This window comes from Schistocerca cancellata, chromosome 3 (assembly GCF_023864275.1).
Source record: "Schistocerca cancellata isolate TAMUIC-IGC-003103 chromosome 3, iqSchCanc2.1, whole genome shotgun sequence".
In the NCBI taxonomy this organism is placed as follows: Eukaryota; Metazoa; Arthropoda; class Insecta; order Orthoptera; family Acrididae; genus Schistocerca; species Schistocerca cancellata.
Window position 1 is genome coordinate 275,054,521 of NC_064628.1, and position 18,682 is coordinate 275,073,202.

General features: G+C 40.9%; 1 protein-coding gene across 1 annotated transcript in view; it reads left to right on the top strand.

The window, feature by feature from the left end:
• The window catches only part of LOC126174938 (protein yellow-like), a 32,071-nt gene extending 15,368 nt beyond the window's left edge, over positions 1 to 16,703 (top strand). Inside the window, exons 2-5 of the mRNA XM_049921394.1 lie at positions 6,615 to 6,814; positions 8,110 to 8,289; positions 12,490 to 12,807; positions 16,272 to 16,703. Coding sequence (XP_049777351.1) covers positions 6,615 to 6,814; positions 8,110 to 8,289; positions 12,490 to 12,807; positions 16,272 to 16,592 — 1,019 coding nt within the window. The 3' untranslated portion in view covers positions 16,593 to 16,703. The remainder of the gene's footprint in view (positions 1 to 6,614; positions 6,815 to 8,109; positions 8,290 to 12,489; positions 12,808 to 16,271) is intronic.
• The last annotated feature ends 1,979 nt before the right edge of the window (positions 16,704 to 18,682 follow it).

Consider the following 18,682-nt stretch of genomic DNA (forward strand, 5'->3'; position numbering starts at 1 on the left):
TTAAATTGTAGACGCACGTTAATGTATATGAAGCATTTCTGTTTAAAACTCTGCTTTGGGACTACTGCAGGTTCTGTTGATTCTCAGCACTGTGTAATGTGGTCAGTGAAATCTTTCGTATTAAGAATAAATCGTAAATTATAAGATAGCAATTGTTGCACTTGACACACTGTATTATGCCAGTAGTGTAGCTGCAAATGTAATGTAGGGATTAGGGAACTTGGTTTCATAGCTGAGTGCATGCCTGTGTTTGTTTAATGGCGCAGTGCTGGTGACACGGTTACTGAAAAGGCTGTTTCAACTTTTGTCTTTATTTCAACATTTTTAGCTGTGAAATAATGGAGTTTCGTGATTATATTTCCAGCCACTGAAGCGTTTGAGAAAGAAACACATGAACAGAAACAGAAAGCATGGAGTACAGATGACGATACTGTTGCAAACTTGCAGTTGCAAAACAAGAGACTGAAAGCAGTTGTGAGTTTTTATAGTATGTCACTTTTATCACTAATAATATCCACTAGTGAGAAATGTGTTGATGGTAGGCCCACATAAAATATACTTCTCCCTTCATAGATGAAGAAAATGAAAGAGAAGATGGCTTCAGTGGAAAGCAAGCATAGCACATTTTTACACCCAGACCAAATAAAGTACTTGGAAAGAGTTTCTGAGTCAAACTCTTGCAAATGGTCAAACAAAACAATACGATTTCCTCTAAAAGTAAAATGTGCTGATGGTACAAAGGGTTATGAATATCTGGTGAGCACCAAGTATCCACTGCCATCAGCAAGGACCCTGAGGAGGAGAACTGGAGCCTGCAGATTTGCACCTGGCATTCAGCATGATATTATTCAGTGGTTAGGTGTGAAGTTGCAGTCTGAAGATGTGCAAAGAAAACTAATTGTACTTTCATTGGATGAAATGTCCCTTAGCTCATTTGTTGAATTTTACGAAGGTTTAAAAAGATAAATAGTGTTTGTTTAACAATGCACTGGAAGCAGGTAGTGGCATATTTTTTAACTGGGAACTCTACAAACCCAAAGAAACTTTGGAACACCCTCAAGAAGGCAACTGAATGTTTGCATACTCAAGGTGTAATAGTGAAGTGTATTTAAAGTGACATGGGTGCTAGCAGTGTTGGCATGTGGGGAATTCTAGGAATTCATTCAATCTGTAGCCAGGTGAACTGAAAAATTAAGCACCTGGGCTTGCCTGATGAGAGCTTATATTTTGCTGCAGTTGTTTCCCGCATTTTAAAGAACATTAGAAATTGTTGTCACAAAACATAAGATTGTGGGGGACCACAGTAAAAGTAAATACCCTGAGTCACAACACAGTTTTACTGAAGTGTGTAGAATCTTTACTCAAACTTCAAGGGGAGGGTGCACCTGTACTTGTTTCAAGTTTGTCAGCTACAGAGATTAATCCGAGTACGTTTGAAAATATGAGAGTTTCAGTGGTTAGAAACTTGTTGAATCATAATGTGGCTTCAACTTTACAGTTTGCTGCATTAGCAGGCTTTACTTCAAAACAGTCTCAACAACAAGCTGGTTTATAAGTAATGCTAATAAGTGGTATGAAATAATGGTAAATGGAAATGAAGTAGAATCACTCTGTAAGAACAATGCAGATAGGATGACGCATTTGAGGTAGATGCTGAAGTGGTTCACAACATTGAGTTTCAGCGGCAAGAAGCAGTGGAAAGAAATTCAAGCTGGACTTCAGCTGTCTATTATGACTGTTCTGGAATTGTTTAAGGAACTATCTTCCAAGCAGTTAACTCACTATCTACTAACTAGTAGGCTGACCACAGACCCTGTGGAAAATTTCTTTTGGCAAGTCAGTGAAACTGATGATATACATCCCACACCAGTAAAACTGACATGTAATCAGTATGATAAGCACTGCACAGTATTCACATGTACCACAGTCATCATCATATGAAGTGGATGATGATGAGTGCTACATCGACTTTTTTTTTCAAAGCCAAACAGCCAGAGACTGAGACTGAGAGTGTCAAGCCGCAGTCCACGTTTGCATTAACACTGTTCAGCTAGGAGCATTGTATTACTTGTCTGGGCGAGTAGTGCATAAAGTTATCACAACTTGAAATTCAGTTACATGTGACACATGCATTAAATCAATATATTCTTCCACAAAGTAGACCGTTACGTTTTACCTGATCATTTCCCTTCTTGTGCTAAGCCAACCATCAAGAGAGCTCATATTTTGGTTTGTATTTTACAATTGCACATATTTTGTTTGTAGCAGCTGCCTCCAGAAAATTTATTTGTTTTATCTGTTTATTAAGTCAGCATGTTTCTAGTACACTTACTCTCGCTGAAACATAGCCAGAGAAGTTACTGCTTTTCAGTAACCTAATGATTTTTGCAATATCTCTCAGTTGTGCTGGAAAAACTAATTTATTCTGTTGGATTGGGTAATGCCTGTCAAAGAAAATCCACTGGATCGGCTTTTGATGGTACATTTGTGTCACTGTTTTTTCTAAAATGTCCTGGCACAAGCTACTTTGATCCTAGATGTTAGCTACCTTTAATCCGCCTTCCACTGAAACTGTCTCTGACTTGTTGTAAAGGGGAACTGTGTTCATAATAATGTAAAAATTATTTTGAAGATATAACTGTATTTCTCGTGTATTGTGTGAACTTGATAAACTATTCACTGTCGAGAATACTGCACAAGTAACTAATAATCTGAAGTCTTGGTTTATTGGAATTGTGAATGATGTGCACTCTTAGACAGCATATTAGTTTGCCGTAACTAATGGATTATTATCTAATCAGCTGGTAAAACTACAAGTGTCACACAGCATCACTTACATTACTGATTCCTAGGAAATAGGAAATGTAAATCTTATAAGACAGTGTTATTTGGAATTGTGTGTAAATAAGCCTTCTGTGTAAATCTGAGTGTATAAAAAGATATTCCAGTTTTAGCAAGCACATCTTACTAATTATCCTCATTTATCAAAATAAATATTTGTAAATTATTGGAATTTTCTTCATTGTTAACTCTTTCTTTCGTGATCCATCGGTCAGTTGCAGTAGTTGTTTGGTTTGAAACAGTGAAACCAAAATTCATATGAGGCATGTTGGTTATACAGAATGTGACCATATTCAGTCTCACTACAATACTGGTATGTATGACTTTTGGTTAAAGGTACAATTAGTAAATTGTATTACATTCGAAATCCCCCCATGAACCATGGACCTTGCCGTTGGTGGGGAGGCTTGCGTGCCTCAACGATACAGGTAGCCGTACCGTAGGTGCAACCACAAAGGAGTGGTATCTGTTGAGAGGCCAGACAAACATGTGGTTCCTGAAGAGGGGTAACAGCCTTTTAAGTAGTTGCAGGGACAACAGTCCGGATGATTGACTGATCTGGCCTTGTAACACTAAACAAAATGGCCTTGCTGTTCTGGCACTGCGAACGGCTGAAAGCAACGAGAAACTACAGCTGTAATTTTTCCCGAGGGCATGCATCTTTTCTGTATGATTAAATGATGATGGCGTCCTCTTGGGTAAAATATTCCAGAGGTAAAATAGTCCCCCATTCGGATCTCCGGGCGGGGACTACCCAGGAGGACATAGTTATCAGGAGAAAGAAAACTGGCGTTCTACGGATCGGAGCGTGGAATGTCAGATCCCTCAATCGGGCAGGTAGGTTAGAAAATTTAAAAAGGGAAATGGATAGGTTAAAGTTAGATATAGTGGGAATTAGTGACGTTCGGTGGCAGGAGGAACAAGACATTTGGTCAGGTGAATACAGGGTTATAAATACAAAAGCATATAGGGGTAATGCAGGTGTAGGTTTAATAATGAGTAAAAAAAATTGGAGTACGGGTAACCTACTACAAACAGCATAGTGAATGCATTATTGTGGCCAAGATAGACACAAAGCCCACGCCTACTACAGTAGTAAAAGTTTATATGCCAACTAGCTCTGCAGATGACGAAGAAATTGGAGAAATGTATGATGAGATAAAACAAATTATTCAGGTAGTGAAGGGAGACGAAAATTTAGTAGTCATGGGTGACTGGAATTCGTCAGTAGGAAAAGGGAGAGAAGGAAACATAGTAGGTGAATATGGATTGGGGCTAAGAGTCGCAAGAGGAAGCCGCATGGTAGAATTTTGCGCAGAGCATAACTTAATCATAGCTAACACTTGGTTTAAGAATCATGAAAGAAGGTTGTATACATGGAAGAACCCCGGAATACTAAAAGGTATCAGATAGATTATATAATGGTAAGACAGAGATTAAGGAACCAGGTTTTAAATTGTAAGACATTTCCAGGGGCAGATGTGGACTCTGACCACAATCTATTGGTTATGAAAACTGAAGAAACGGCAAATAGGTGGGAATTTAAGGAGATGGGACCTACATAAACTGACTAAAGCAGAGGTTGTACAGAGTTTCAGGGAGAGCATAAGAGAACAATTGACAGGAATGGGGGAAAGAAATATAGTAGAAGAAGAATGGGTACCTTTGAGGGATGAAATAGTGAAGGCAGCAGAGGATCAAACAGGTAAAAAGACGAGGGCTAGTAGAAACCCTGGGGTAACAGAAGAAATATTGAATTTAATTGAAGAAAGGAGAAAATATAAAAATGCAGTAAATGAAGCAGGCAAAAAGGAATACAAACGTCTCAAAAACGAGATCGACACGAAGTGCAAAATGGCTAAGCAGGGATGGCTAGAGGACAAATGTAAGGATGTAGAGGCTTATCTCACTAGGGGTAAAATTGATACTGCTTACAGGAAATTTAAAGAGACCTTTGAAGAAAGGAGAACCACTTGCATGAATGTCATGAGCTTTGATGGAAACGCAGTTCTAAGCCCAGAAGGGAAAGGAGAAAGGTGGAAGGAGTATATAGAGGGTCCATACAAGGGCGACGTACTTGAGGACAATATTATGGAAAAGGAATAGGATGTAGATGAAGATGAAATGGGAAATATGATACTGCGTAAAGAGTTTGACGGAGAACTGAAAGACCTGGGTCGAAACAAGGATCCCGGAGTAGACAAAATTGCATTAGAACTACTGACAGCCTTGGGAGAGCCATTCCTGACAAAACTCTACCATCTGGTGGGCAAGATGTATGAGACAGCGAAATACCCTCAGACTTAAAGAAGAATATAATAATTCCTATCCCAAAGAAAGCAGGGGTTGACAGATGTCAATATTACCGAACTATCAGTTAAATAAGTCACAGCTGCAAAATACTAACGCGAATTCTTTACAGACGAATGGAAAAACTGGTATAAGCCGACCTCGGGGATATCTGTATATTGAGCAAGCAATAAAGGAAACAAAAGAAAAGTTCGGAGTAGGTATTAAAATCCATGGAGAAGAAATAAAAACTTTAAGGTTCACCGATGACATTGTAATTCTGTGACAGACAGCAAAGGATTTGAAAGAGCAGTTGAACGGAATGGACAGTGTCTTAAAAGGAGGATATAAGATGAACATCAACAAAAGCAAAACGAGGATAAGGGAATGTAGTCGAATTAAGTCGGGTAATGCTGAGGGAATTAGATTAGGAAATGAGAGACTTAAAGTAGTAAAGGAGTTTTGCTATTTGGGGAGCAAAATAACTGACGATGGTCGAAGTAGAGAGGATATAAAATGTAGACTGTCAATGGCAAGGAAAGCATTTCTGAAGAAGAAAAATTTGTTAACATCGTGTATAGATTTAAATGTCAGGAAGTCGTTTCTGAAAGTATTTGTATGTAGTGTACCCATGTAGGGAAGTGAAACATGGACGATAAATAGTTTAGACAAGGAGAGAATAGAAGCGTTCGAAATGTGGTGCTACATAAGAATGCTGAAGATTAGATGGGTAGATCACATAACTAATGAGGAGGTATTGAATGGAATTGGGGAGATGAGGAGCTTGTGGCACAACTTGACTAGAAGAAGGGATCGGTTGGTAGGACATGTTCTGAGTCATCGAAGGATCACCAATTTAGTATTGGAGGGCAGCGTGGAGGGTAAAAATCGTAGAGGGAGACCAAGAGATGAATACACTAAGCAGATTCAGAAGGATGTAGGTTGCAGTAGGTACTGGGAGATGAAGAAGCTTGCACAGGATAGAGTAGAATGGAGAGCTGCACCAAACTAGTCTCAGGACTGAGGACCACAACAACAACAACATAATCAGATTAGACAATACGACCAACGAAGGAAGAAGAAAAATGCACAGTTATGATAAACATATCTGCTATTACAAACTACGGTGATATGGACAATAACCTTTGTAAAATATTCCATCGTATTGTTGTTTGTTACTGTTACATATATTTCTGGTTTAGAAATACATGGATTTATAATTTATATGTAAACATTTCTGTATAAATTGAATCAGACTAATACAGTATGTTCAAGTATGCAAAAGTAATGCAGTCTACAATAGTAATCTAAAGTTAGAGATAAAAGGAGAAACACTAGCAGTTAGTAGGACAGAATTACTTTAGCAGTGAATTCAGGAACTTATGATGCGCTTGTGGTCATGTTGCACTTGCAGTGAATACCATGTTTACCTCAATACCTTGTTATAAAACACAAAACCACTTGCTATCTCCGTCTTGTCGCAGTGGACAATCACCAGCGTAACCGCATATTTGTCACGACGCCTCTTGCCCGTCGCGGCATCCCGGTAACTCTGAGCACCATCCCCTATGACGGAGAGCAGAGTCCGCTCCTGAAGCCCTACCCCAACCTGGAAATCCACCACACCACCGAGGACTCCATCACCGACTGCAACACCCAGCTGGTGGACGTCATCAGAATAACTGTGAGTCTCCTGTGGCATGTACATTCGTACTCCGCAAGCAAACAGTCTCTGTGCTGAAAGTTTCTTGGCATTTGGTTCTCTTTGCCTTTGTATTCCATTCTCTATGATCTACCTTCATCATATTTCCTGGCTGACTTTTATCATTTCTCTTTCTTTCCGGAACAAAGCACTAGTACTCAATAAGTTTTACAGTGTGGAAAACTCATGTCTCGTGTTGGTAATTGAAAATGTTCCATTGATAATGATAATTTTGTAGCTCTTTTCCTTATTTTATTTTTCATAATAAGACTATATGCATCGCTAGTTATATACATATTCACATATAACCTCCAGTGTAACGTGGCTGCATATGAAATGCGGGTCCATAATTTTACTAAGTGAAAAGGATGTGTAAATAAATAAATAAGTAATAACCATTACCCTCCGTGACGTAGTATTCAGGACATGCTAGTCTACTCGTTATTCCTTCACAGCTTCGGCTGTCATGCATGATCTTGAATGTATTCCAACACATTTTAACTATTGCTAAAGTTCAACTTCTTCTTGGATTTGCCGTTGGTTTCGTTTGTATTTTACTTTAATATGAATTTTGTTTCAAAGTTTTCATTGTAACTAGAGGTTCGCATTCCTTTCAGAAGTGTGACATTTTCACTGTCCCAGTGTCCGCCCCAGGTAGCTGTGTGGAAGCCGGCACGGTACCTCAGCGTGTTTGGACAGAGGGTTAGCTCAAGACTGAACTGGAACGCGTGTCTTCCGACATCCGCACCGAACAAATGCAACGAACAGTATCGAATAAAATGAGGTCAAAGACAAAAAAATTAAAAAAAAGTTGTCAGCGCGACATAATGTCAATCCTAAGGGCCTTCGTTCGATTCCCGGCTCGGTCAGAGATTTTCTCCGCTCAGGGATTGGGTGTTGTGTTGTCCTAAGCATCATCATTTCGTCCCCATCGACGCGCATGTCACCGTAGTGGCGTCAAATTTAAGGACTAGCACCTGGCGAACGGTCTACCCGACGGGAGGCCCCTGTCACATAACATTTACGTTTGCTATCCCAGATTCAGTCAATAACTTATAAAAACTCTTCTCGTCACTCATTCTTCTCACATTTTTGTTACATTACTTAAATTGTAGACAGCAAACTGGATAGGCCGTAAGGACTTATCAGATAAGAACCGCGATACTAAGTTGCAAAGTGAGTAATCTTTTCCTCAGTGCAGTAATCCACGATTGTCGTACAGACATCTGTCGTCGACAGTTTAAGCTGTGATTTCTTTCGCTGACCATCTGTTTCAGAAAACATGGGCAGATGATGATACGCTATACGCCCTCGACACCGGTGTTTTGGATCTGACAACGAAGCCGAAAAACGTGTGTCCACCCAAAATTGTCATTTTGGACCTACGGACTGATGAGGTCATCAATTCCATAGTAATTCATAACGCAGCCTGCAACTCATTGTACACCTATTTGTGGGTAAGTATTTATTCGAAAAGAGAATATATTTGTAAATAATCTTCGTTTCCTGTCTGATAATTTATTTTTAAATTAAGACACTCTTGCGGTACGCTAACAATGTCCACTTCCTGACTTGTAGTCTTCTTTTCCACTCCAAGCGTTGTACATCTTCATCTTGCCAATACAAGTCTTTTCCTCGGGTTTCCTTTACTTCTTCACCCCTTCGATTTCTATCTAATGATTATGACAGATGATCTTTAACTACACATCCTGCTGATGTGTCGATTCCACTCCCTGTTCAATTGATGTTATTTCATTCCTAATATCATTATTCTAAATTATGTCCGTTCTACTACATTCGTATAGTGACCCATGAATTATTTCCTTTCAATAAAATAGGCACTGCCATGATCTAATAAAATTTTAATCCTTTCTCTTTCCGTGTTTTGTTCTTAGGCACCACTTTACAGTTCCACATATATTTGAGAGTGCTGCTAGTTTCTTCTTACCATCGTGCATATTCTATAGAATGTATCCCTATTTCCAACAAACACCGCAGTGCAGACAGTAGAAAAGGGCTACATTTTACAGATTAGTGTGGAATGCCTTATTCTCTCTGAGGCGTCCCGCTAAGAAGTTTATTCACTATTGCCTTTTTCTCCATGGCCACTAAACAAACTACCCAATTACGAACAACCTACCAGCTTTCTGTAAACACCGCAGAACAACGGTTACCTGAATAACGGTAAGATATGGCCTGAAGCTTGCTATGGATATATGAGAGGCGACTGTCATGGGCTTCTTGGACTTGACACCATTGACTTCGACATTTTATTTGCAAAAATAAGCAGCATTAATTTGTAGAAAAGTGCAGTGCAATGGTTTCGCTCATGCATTCCAATGTCTCATGTCTGGCACTATGAAGTCACAGGTAATATCAGGTGCCTACAAGGTTTCTGCACTGTTTCATTGAACAGGTATTTAATGAACTGTCATCAGTCTGGTCCTTCTGCAAACACTAAATAATCCCGAAGAAATCTCACTGCCGACCTGTGTGCCCTGTCAGAATGATAGCTGAACACAGGATTACAGCTCAAGTAATTCAAAACCTAAGGGATACTGGTTGCTCATTCAAGGCTCATTAGCCAGAAATATAGGGAGAATCACTACCACCTTTAAACCCAAATGGAACAAATATCAACTTATATCCCTCAGCAAAGAGTGTAGGAGTAATGAAAGATGAAAATCTAAACCGGCATGTGCAAGAACGCATAAGTATCTCTTCATGCCCCACAAAAATATAAAAAGCTCATCCCTTTTCATCTGAAAAAAACATTTCATACAAAGACTTATACTTCATGTCGCGGACTTACCATGATTTCCTGGGCGCGTTCTATTTGTGATATTCGACTCTTTGGCCTTATTTCGCCACCATATCCACAGCCACTCAGACTGTGTGAAGCCAGGTGCAGAGATATCCATACCCTCTGTCTTCTCTACTGTCTTATCAACGTATACCCAACGTACTCTGTCCCTCATATCTCTCCTCGTTTTTAATGCTCTTCTTGTAACAATGTCGTAGAAACATCTGATCTCATCAGAGCAAAATCCTTTTTGTCCCAGCATACCGTCCAGTCACTTTTTTGACGTCCTTCTCAGTAGCAGGAACCCAACTTTGGAGTAAGCACTTGCATTATATTAGAGATCTGAATAACATCTCCAGTTTCAGACGACATTTAATGACGTATCTCCTGAAGCAACAATAATGACTATCAATATCCCTGTATGCACTCGTTCGCCTTCATCGTGCAACCTTACTTCAGTCAACCAGATCTTCCCAGTATACTTAGGTAGTGTAATATCTTTACCTTTACTTTCCCCAGGACGCGCTATCTAAGAAAACATCTGTTATGTATACCTATAAATTAATATTGTATCTGCTAGTATTATCATTGTTGTTACTGTCATTTATATTAGCATTATCATTATTAGTGACAGCTACATTAGTAGAAGTAGAAGAACTGTCAGTAGTAACTTCATTACTTTGAAGTCAGTATTATTTATTCACATTATCTTATATAGATTCAAACCGTTTTACTACTTTTTGTCACATTCAAATTATTATTTCTTACATAACTATGATGTAAAAACTGTTCTGTGTATGTGAAACCTTGGTCTGATGTGAGAGACGGCCTGATGGCTGTAATCTGATCAAGTTAAATAAATGAACTAATAAATAAATAAATATAGCACATACTCAGCCCAGTTCTTCTATAACTGACATGACTGTGATGGCAGCCACGGACATTATGGTTATATGGTTCTGAATGATTTGCAATTCAAAACAGTGATAAACCCGATGAGCACGGTCAGTCACAAAGTTGTCTCTTCGAGTTTGTAGAGGTTCAGACTCGCAGGTTCTGGAATTGTGGGTTTCTCTTATCCCCACTTACCTGCCTGCGATACTTTCATAGTTTACAGCATCCCGTGATATTATAAGCAAACTATGAGAAGTTGGTGGCACACAAAAAGGAATCAAAACGAGCATTATTCGTTACAGCACAGCACTTGGATGACTTCAGTAAGCAAACAGTGTAGCTCTTTCATTCTTGCTACTGAAACATTCTCATCTCGGTTGTTCCTGATTTCCTTCATTCGAAATAATTTAATAGCCTAGTTGTACACATCGTCAAGTCCTGAACATCTGATGCATATGTGTACGTCATGTCGTCCGTAATTTGTAATCCACTGTCGATGTGGGACGGTTAACACTGAGGGGCCCATAAAAGTATTACATTTGCTGGGCAAGAATTCACTCCGATGGTCAAGAGGTTTTTTTTGTTTTTTTGTTTTAGGGCGCACAACTACAGTGGTCATTAGCACCCAGGCTAAATTATGAATGCACTGCGAGGCACAATGTTAAAACAGCAACTAAAAAGGACAACACTATAAAAGGCACATTAACAGGCAAGGGATTACAAGATAACAGCATAATCAAATGTCCTTAGACAGGTTTGTCGAGTGGATAAAACGAAGAACGCGAGTAGCTGCTCCTGGGTCAAATTTCATCCAGAGTACATGGGAGGCCAAGATCAATGCGTAGTGTATTAAAATTCGGACAGGACGTTAAAATGTGGCGTACCGTCAGCACTTGCCCACATGGGCAGGACGGCGCCGGCGCAGCCGTCAGCAGATGGCGGTGGCTGAACTGGCAGTGTCCAAACCATAACCGGGCCAAAACGAGCTCCTCCCGTCGAGAAGGGCGTAAAGAGGTCGTCCAAGCCGTGGGGAGAGGTTTGAAGGCCTGAAGCTTGTTTTCAGTAAGTGGATGGTCAAGAGGTGAGTGTGTAGTGTGTATGTGGGAGGTGAGGAGTGTACTAAAGAAGTTTGTTTTCCTTGCACAATCTGTATCTGTCTGCTGGGAGCTTGCTTTCCTAAAGCCATGTTGTTGTTGTTGTGGTCATCAGTCCTGAGACTGGTTTGATGCAGCTCTCCATGCTACTCTATCCTGTGCAAAGTCATAAAGAATCACGTAAACTAACCAAAAGGCAGAGGCGTTACAGTTCTAGTAGTCACCGATTGTGAGTGCTGACACACATATTACTATAAAGGTTTACTTACATTACTCGCCTTGAACATGTCTGCCCTTACAGCCACACAACAAAGTCCACCTTGCTTGCTACAGATACCATTTTGACGTTTCTCGCAATTTAGGCTGAGTTCTCCACAAGATACTGCACAATCGATCAGTGTACTGTGGAACATGAATAGGTAGGGGTACAGGTCCATGAATTAGCCCCCCATCAAACTATGATCGCTGACTGCCACCTAAAACTTTTGTAAATTACTGTCATCATTAAATGTGTTGTCAGACCTAGCTGTATTTCAGAGAAAAATAAAACTTGGGAATGAAACGAAATGAAACAGAACCCCTTTCATGTACTTCTTTTAATTGTTCGTTTTTTTTTTTTGTTTTGTACAAGACAGCACTTTATTGTCAGAGTAGTCTTGTCTTGATAAGACATCGACACTGAAATGATAGAAAAATACAGTTTTTGGATATGTTTGATAATGCAGTTATATTGTTTTATTGGAAGGGATTTGCAGTTCTTTTCTGTTATTTATATAAATAGTTATGCCAGTAATTGACATTTGTTTACTTAGAACATAGCTGACCGGTGTGTTAAAGTGCATACATAGATATGGGTTTGTATTCAGGTGGACGCATGTCCAGAAGACAGCTTGACGGCCTACAGCTCCGACACGAGAGGCAACGTACTGTCGGTGACGGACCTCTCCACTGGCGCCTCCAAACACCTGCACAGCCAGTACTTCCACCCCAAGCCCGGCTTCTTCTTCCCGAAGGCGGGAGGTCCAGCCTACTACATGCCGGACGGCATCAATGGAGCGACGGCCGATGAGTGCTGCGACGGGAAACTCTACTTCCAGGCGTTCGCCAGCAACATCCAGGGCGTTGTCGACAAGCAGCTCATCCGAGATGCATGCGACGGGGATGTTTTGGATATCAAGACGCAGGTAACGTCACATGAGTTCCGCTATCACACAATATGTGAAATACTTCAGTGCAGAGTGAATATTTGTACTTATGTGATACCCAGATTCTGGCGTATGTATCGTGCAGTTTCTGTAAACCTCAGTGAAAAATACTACAAAGGGCAGGTGCAAAACAACGCAAGTCGACTACACTAAGTTTCACACGATGTATTTCACGGGCGACTGCTTTCCATTTGTCACAACAGTGAATCTAGTCAGATTGTAGAGCCACTCATGTTAATTGTTGCAGGTAAGGTTGTTACTTCTGTAACGGTATCCATAAAAATCTACACTCCTGGAAATGGAAAAAAGAACACATTGACACCGGTGTGTCAGACCCACCATACTTGCTCCGGACACTGCGAGAGGGCTGTACAAGCAATGATCACACGCACGGCACAGCGGACACACCAGGAACCGCGGTGTTGGCCGTCGAATGGCGCTAGCTGCGCAGCATTTGTGCACCGCCGCCGTCAGTGTCAGCCAGTTTGCCGTGGCATACGGAGCTCCATCGCAGTCTTTAACACTGGTAGCATGCCGCGACAGCGTGGACGTGAACCGTATGTGGAGTTGACGGACTTTGAGCGAGGGCGTATAGTGGGCATGCGGGAGGCCGGGTGGACGTACCGCCGAATTGCTCAACACGTGGGGCGTGAGGCCTCCACAGTACATCGATGTTGTCGCCAGTGGTCGGCGGACGGTGCACGTGCCCGTCGACCTGGGACCGGACCGCAGCGACGCACGGATGCACGCCAAGACCGTAGGATCCTACGCAGTGCTGTAGGGGACCGCACCGCCACTTCCCAGCAAATTCGGGACACTGTTGCTCCTGGGGTATCGGCGAGGACCATTCGCAACCGTCTCCATGAAGCTGGGCTACGGTCCCGCACACCGTTAGGCCGTATTCCGCTCACGCCCCAACATCGTGCAGCCCGCCTCCAGGGGTGTCGCGACAGGCGTGAATGGAGGGACGAATGCAGACGTGTCGTCTTCAGCGATGAGAGTCGCTTCTGCCTTGGTGCCAATGATGGTCGTATGCGTGTTTGGCGCCGTGCAGGTGAGCGCCACAATCAGGACTGCATACGACCGAGACACACAGGGCCAACACCCGGCATCATGGTGTGGGGAGCGATCTCCTACACTGGCCGTACACCACTGGTGATCGTCGAGGGGACACTGAATAGTGCACGGTACATCCAAACCGTCATCGAACCCATCGTTCTACCATTCCTAGACCGGCAAGGGAACTTGCTGTTCCAACAGGACAATGCACGTCCGCATGTATCCCGTGCCACCCAACGTGCTCTAGAAGGTGTAAGTCAACTACCCTGGCCAGCAAGATCTCCGGATCTGTCCCCCATTGAGCATGTTTGGGACTGGATGAAGCGTCGTCTCACGCGGTCTGCACGTCCAGCACGAACGCTGGGTCAACTGAGGCGCCAGGTGGAAATGGCATGGCAAGCCGTTCCACAGGACTACATCCAGCATCTCTACGATCGTCTCCATGGGAGAATAGCAGCCTGCATTGCTGCGAAAGGTGGATATACACTGTAATAGTGCCGACATTGTGCATGCTCTGTTGCCTGTGTCTATGTGCCTGTGGTTCTGTCAGTGTGATCATGTGATGTATCTGACCCCAGGAATGTGTCAATAAAGTTTCCCCTTCCTGGGACAATGAATTCACGGTGTTCTTATTTCAATTTCCAGGAGTGTATTTAACCACGATAGATTCACTTTCATGCAACGTTACTACAATCGTGCTTAGGACTGGGCATTTCTTCAAAATTTACAGTTCACTTGCGATCGATGGCGTGAAAAAAAAACTATTTTTCCTTGGCTATCACTAAGAGAATGACATATTACAATTTGATTCATAATAAAAAAACGAAGAAACCATTTTTTTTAGCACTCAGCAAAGACTGAATTCTTACATTCAACGTATCGTACGATTTATAGATGAACTGGCTATTGCTAGACGTATTTTGCTAAGTACTGGCCTACCAAATTTAACATAATAATCTCTGAGAAAGTTATTTAGTAAACAAAAGTACTACTGCGCCCAGTTACAAGAAACTGCCCTCGTTGTGTGCTTGCTGTAGAAGTTAACATCCTTTCATGTACACGTTTTCACATTTCAGTGTAAACGAAAGTACCCGGACACCTACTTACACCTACTTACACCTACTTACAGGTCTCCCTGTCCTCACAGGATGTTTTCTGTGGAAGTAGAGTTTCCAAGATCTACGTGCTGCTCATCTGCACCGTCATGTGAATGATTTTATTTGTCATTCTCCACCCTTAGGAATGGGGCTGTATCAGTGGAGCGGTTCGGTTTATATAATTACCAGACAAGCGGATAGCGGGGTAAACGTAAGATCCCAGTTAGGAGATAAAGCATGTCGTCATTTGTTCAGCTTGAGGCTTACTACGGCGGCGAGATTGTAGGCACCGTCATCGCGCATGGGAAAGCCATGATGCTATTCGCGATATTTAAAAAAAAGACTTATAGGTGAGTCAGGACATTCTTACTTTGCATATATGCCTTCGAATGGAGGTTCTCTAAATTTACCCAACAGCTGTTCTCGTACACTACGTCGTCTTCCTTCCAGGTCTCCCATTCCAGTTCCACAATATATCTGTTTCAGTTTTATGTTGCCCATACCGAACTGTTACGATCCCAACACCTCGTCTCTGAATTCTCGCTTGCTCTCCGTTCTCAAGCTCAATTCGTAAGGACTCCATAAGCTGGACTATTATTCTAGATTTAGTCGGAATAGCGTCTTGTATGCGATTTCCTTTACTAATGAACTGCACTTTCGAGGAATCTACAACAAATTTTTCTGCTATTCGCCTCACCTATTACTGAAATTGTGTAATCGTCCGCATTCATACCGCTTCTTAGTATTACCGGTAAAAACTTTTAAGAAGTGACCTGTTGTAGTTATTCACCACTAGGCTTGTAATCAGATACTATCGCGTTATTTCTTTCTGTTAGAGGCGTAGAGACACTGCCACTCATTACACCTAGTGGAAACTCTACCAAAGTGTTTCTGTTACTTATAAGAATTGTCGAACGATGACACTTTAATGAGATTAACAGCATAGTCAGTGTACGAACTTATAAGGTTGCTGATCCCATCTGCTAAATTTCTTACCAACTTACGCTTGCTTGAAGCACAACCGAATTTACTTGCGTATCTGTGGGACGGCCACCGTCGTGTGCAATGCATTGCACACTATTTAAGAAATATTCATTCAGCCCTCACACATTTGAGAAAATACTCTTTACAGTAGTGGAAAATGTGATGTAACCTAATATGTCGCAAATAGTAATGCTGGTTGATTGCCTTGTATTACTTAAGAAATTCTGAATTCTGTGGAACAGATAGAGTTTGTTCTACTATCTCTTCGTAACGTTCTTATCGGGAATGGTGTATCTATTTCAGGTTGATCTGCCAGGAGAATTACCTGGGCAGAGTGGAGTAATGGCAGCGGATCCGAAGGGACAGCTGCTATTCTTCCCTGTGCTGGATGAACTGGCCATCTACTGTTGGAACACAAGCAAACCTCACGACCGCGAGAACTTCCGCTTGATCGTTCAAGATGATGAACATCTACTGTTCGTCAGCAGCATCAAGATAGACACCAAAGCACAAAGATTATATATAATGAGCGATCGAGTAACGTCCTATCTATCAAACACCACCAGCTGTTCTGAAGACAACTATCAGATTTTGTACATTGACATAAAGGATATAGAATGTTAGTTTTACGTACCGCAGATATTGTTTTGCGTATTCGAGGAACTTGGTGCCTCGGCAAGATTCAACGTATGCGAATACCAATCTATGAAATACTGAAAAGAATTAAATATAGAATCTGCAAATAATTTAAGTCGACCTTACTTCGTCCACTGTTAAAAACTCACAATAATGCATATTAAAATTTATTACTTTGTGACATAGTAAATAAAAATTACAATCACAAAGTATCGTCAGTTTAAATATTAACCGTTACATTTACACTTAAACAGACAAAACATGGAAATGGAACATACGTACTTTTACAATATTACATTCTCATCCAACGAAAAGAATGAAGAATAGCTAGGATCTCTAGAGTGATCGACACTAAGGCCATTAAGGATGGAGTACGAACTCCAACAGGGGAGGAACAGTGGCTACATCCTTTCACAACGACGATCGCCTCCTTTGCTACTTAGCAATATCACATAAAATAAAAGTCTGGATGTGAGGGTGGACATTTGAACCATTACCCTCGGGAATGGGAGCCTTTTGTGCTAACCACTGTGGCGTTTCTTTTGTCTCTCGATACATGACCGCTAATAAAACAGAAACAATAAACAATATCTGATATCTCACTAAACAAATGAAGTTAGTTCATTCCTTGTTTCAGAGCTCACCGACACGGCTTACTATGACATGATCTTGAACCAGTCTTTTCACAGGCCAATTAAGTATTAGAGAATGGATTTTTTTAAAAGTGAAAGTTACTACTTTAGCAATTAAATGTGTTGCTTGTGAAACTAGTGTAATAAACCAGGTAATCCCCTTTTTCCTTCGATACAGCTGATGCCGCTCAGACGTTTCACTTTTATTTTTTTTAGAAGAAGTACCCAGAAGAAGCAAAATCAGCACAGAATTAAAATTTGCCTTGACAAATTTAATACACCTTACGTTTTTTGTTCAGATTATCGAAGGTTTTTTGGTGGCTTCATGTTAACATATATTCTTGTGTTGCAAATATATTACTGCACTTTTTCAAAATGTGATGGATTTCTTTTGACCAGTTTCGCAAGGGTATATGTACATAGTGCTATAAAATTCGTGGAAATGTATGACACTCACTGTTTCTGAGGACATCTCTGGATTAACGTATGCTGTGGCAACCCTGCAGGAAAGGGAATGCGATTCAGCATATCTCACGACTCGACCATAGTCCATAGGTCGTGATGTCTCTAGTAATTTGTGATTACCAAATTTTCCGAGCTCCAGCTTTGCCATTTCCAATTCTTATTTTTAATGTATTCCATTCTAATGTTATTTTGTGCTACACATGAATGGCCTTTTACACTCGGGCTTCCCATGCGTCTTCATTCATTCACGACTGATAACCGAAATAACAATATTGTTGAAACGAAAAATGGATAGCTGATTACAGTGAAAGACACTGAAGGTTGTTCCAGCAGTTTTCAATTGGTTTCCAAGAAGGTTCCAATGCTGTACTACACATAATTTCGGAGACCGAGACGAGAGACGATCAGCACCATCTCCTTCAGGGTGAACTATTAGTTCAAACACATGACGTCTCCTGCCTATTGCGCTCTTAAATTCATGATAACGTTAAACTTAACAAATAACGAGGTGAATTATACTACTTACTGTTCTTTAAGATAATATGTCCTCACTGTATGTGACTCTTCACAGTGGAGCTTTGCTAAAATACCTACTTCATCATGGTAAACGTTAGCTCATAAGGCAATTTAAGTAAGAACATTTATGATTTAAAATCTAATGGGGCGTTGTATAGGAAAATGTGTGGGCACGAATTTCGGGACATCCTGTGTGTCGTGATGGTTGAACTGCTTCATGCAAGTGTTATTTCTCACTTTTCGCAGTCGAACTTTTTATTCCTCAATAATAGATACCTGAGAAATGTTTACCACAAGGTATTAAGAAGTCGAAATGCGGAGATAAAACAAGATACATATTTGCAACTTTCCAAAAGATGAACTTGTATGGAAGAATTTACTTTTATAAAAATATCAATATTTTCTCTCAATTTCAAGGTATTCAAACTCAATAAATTGGAATTTATGTTAGCTTTGCTTTTGGTT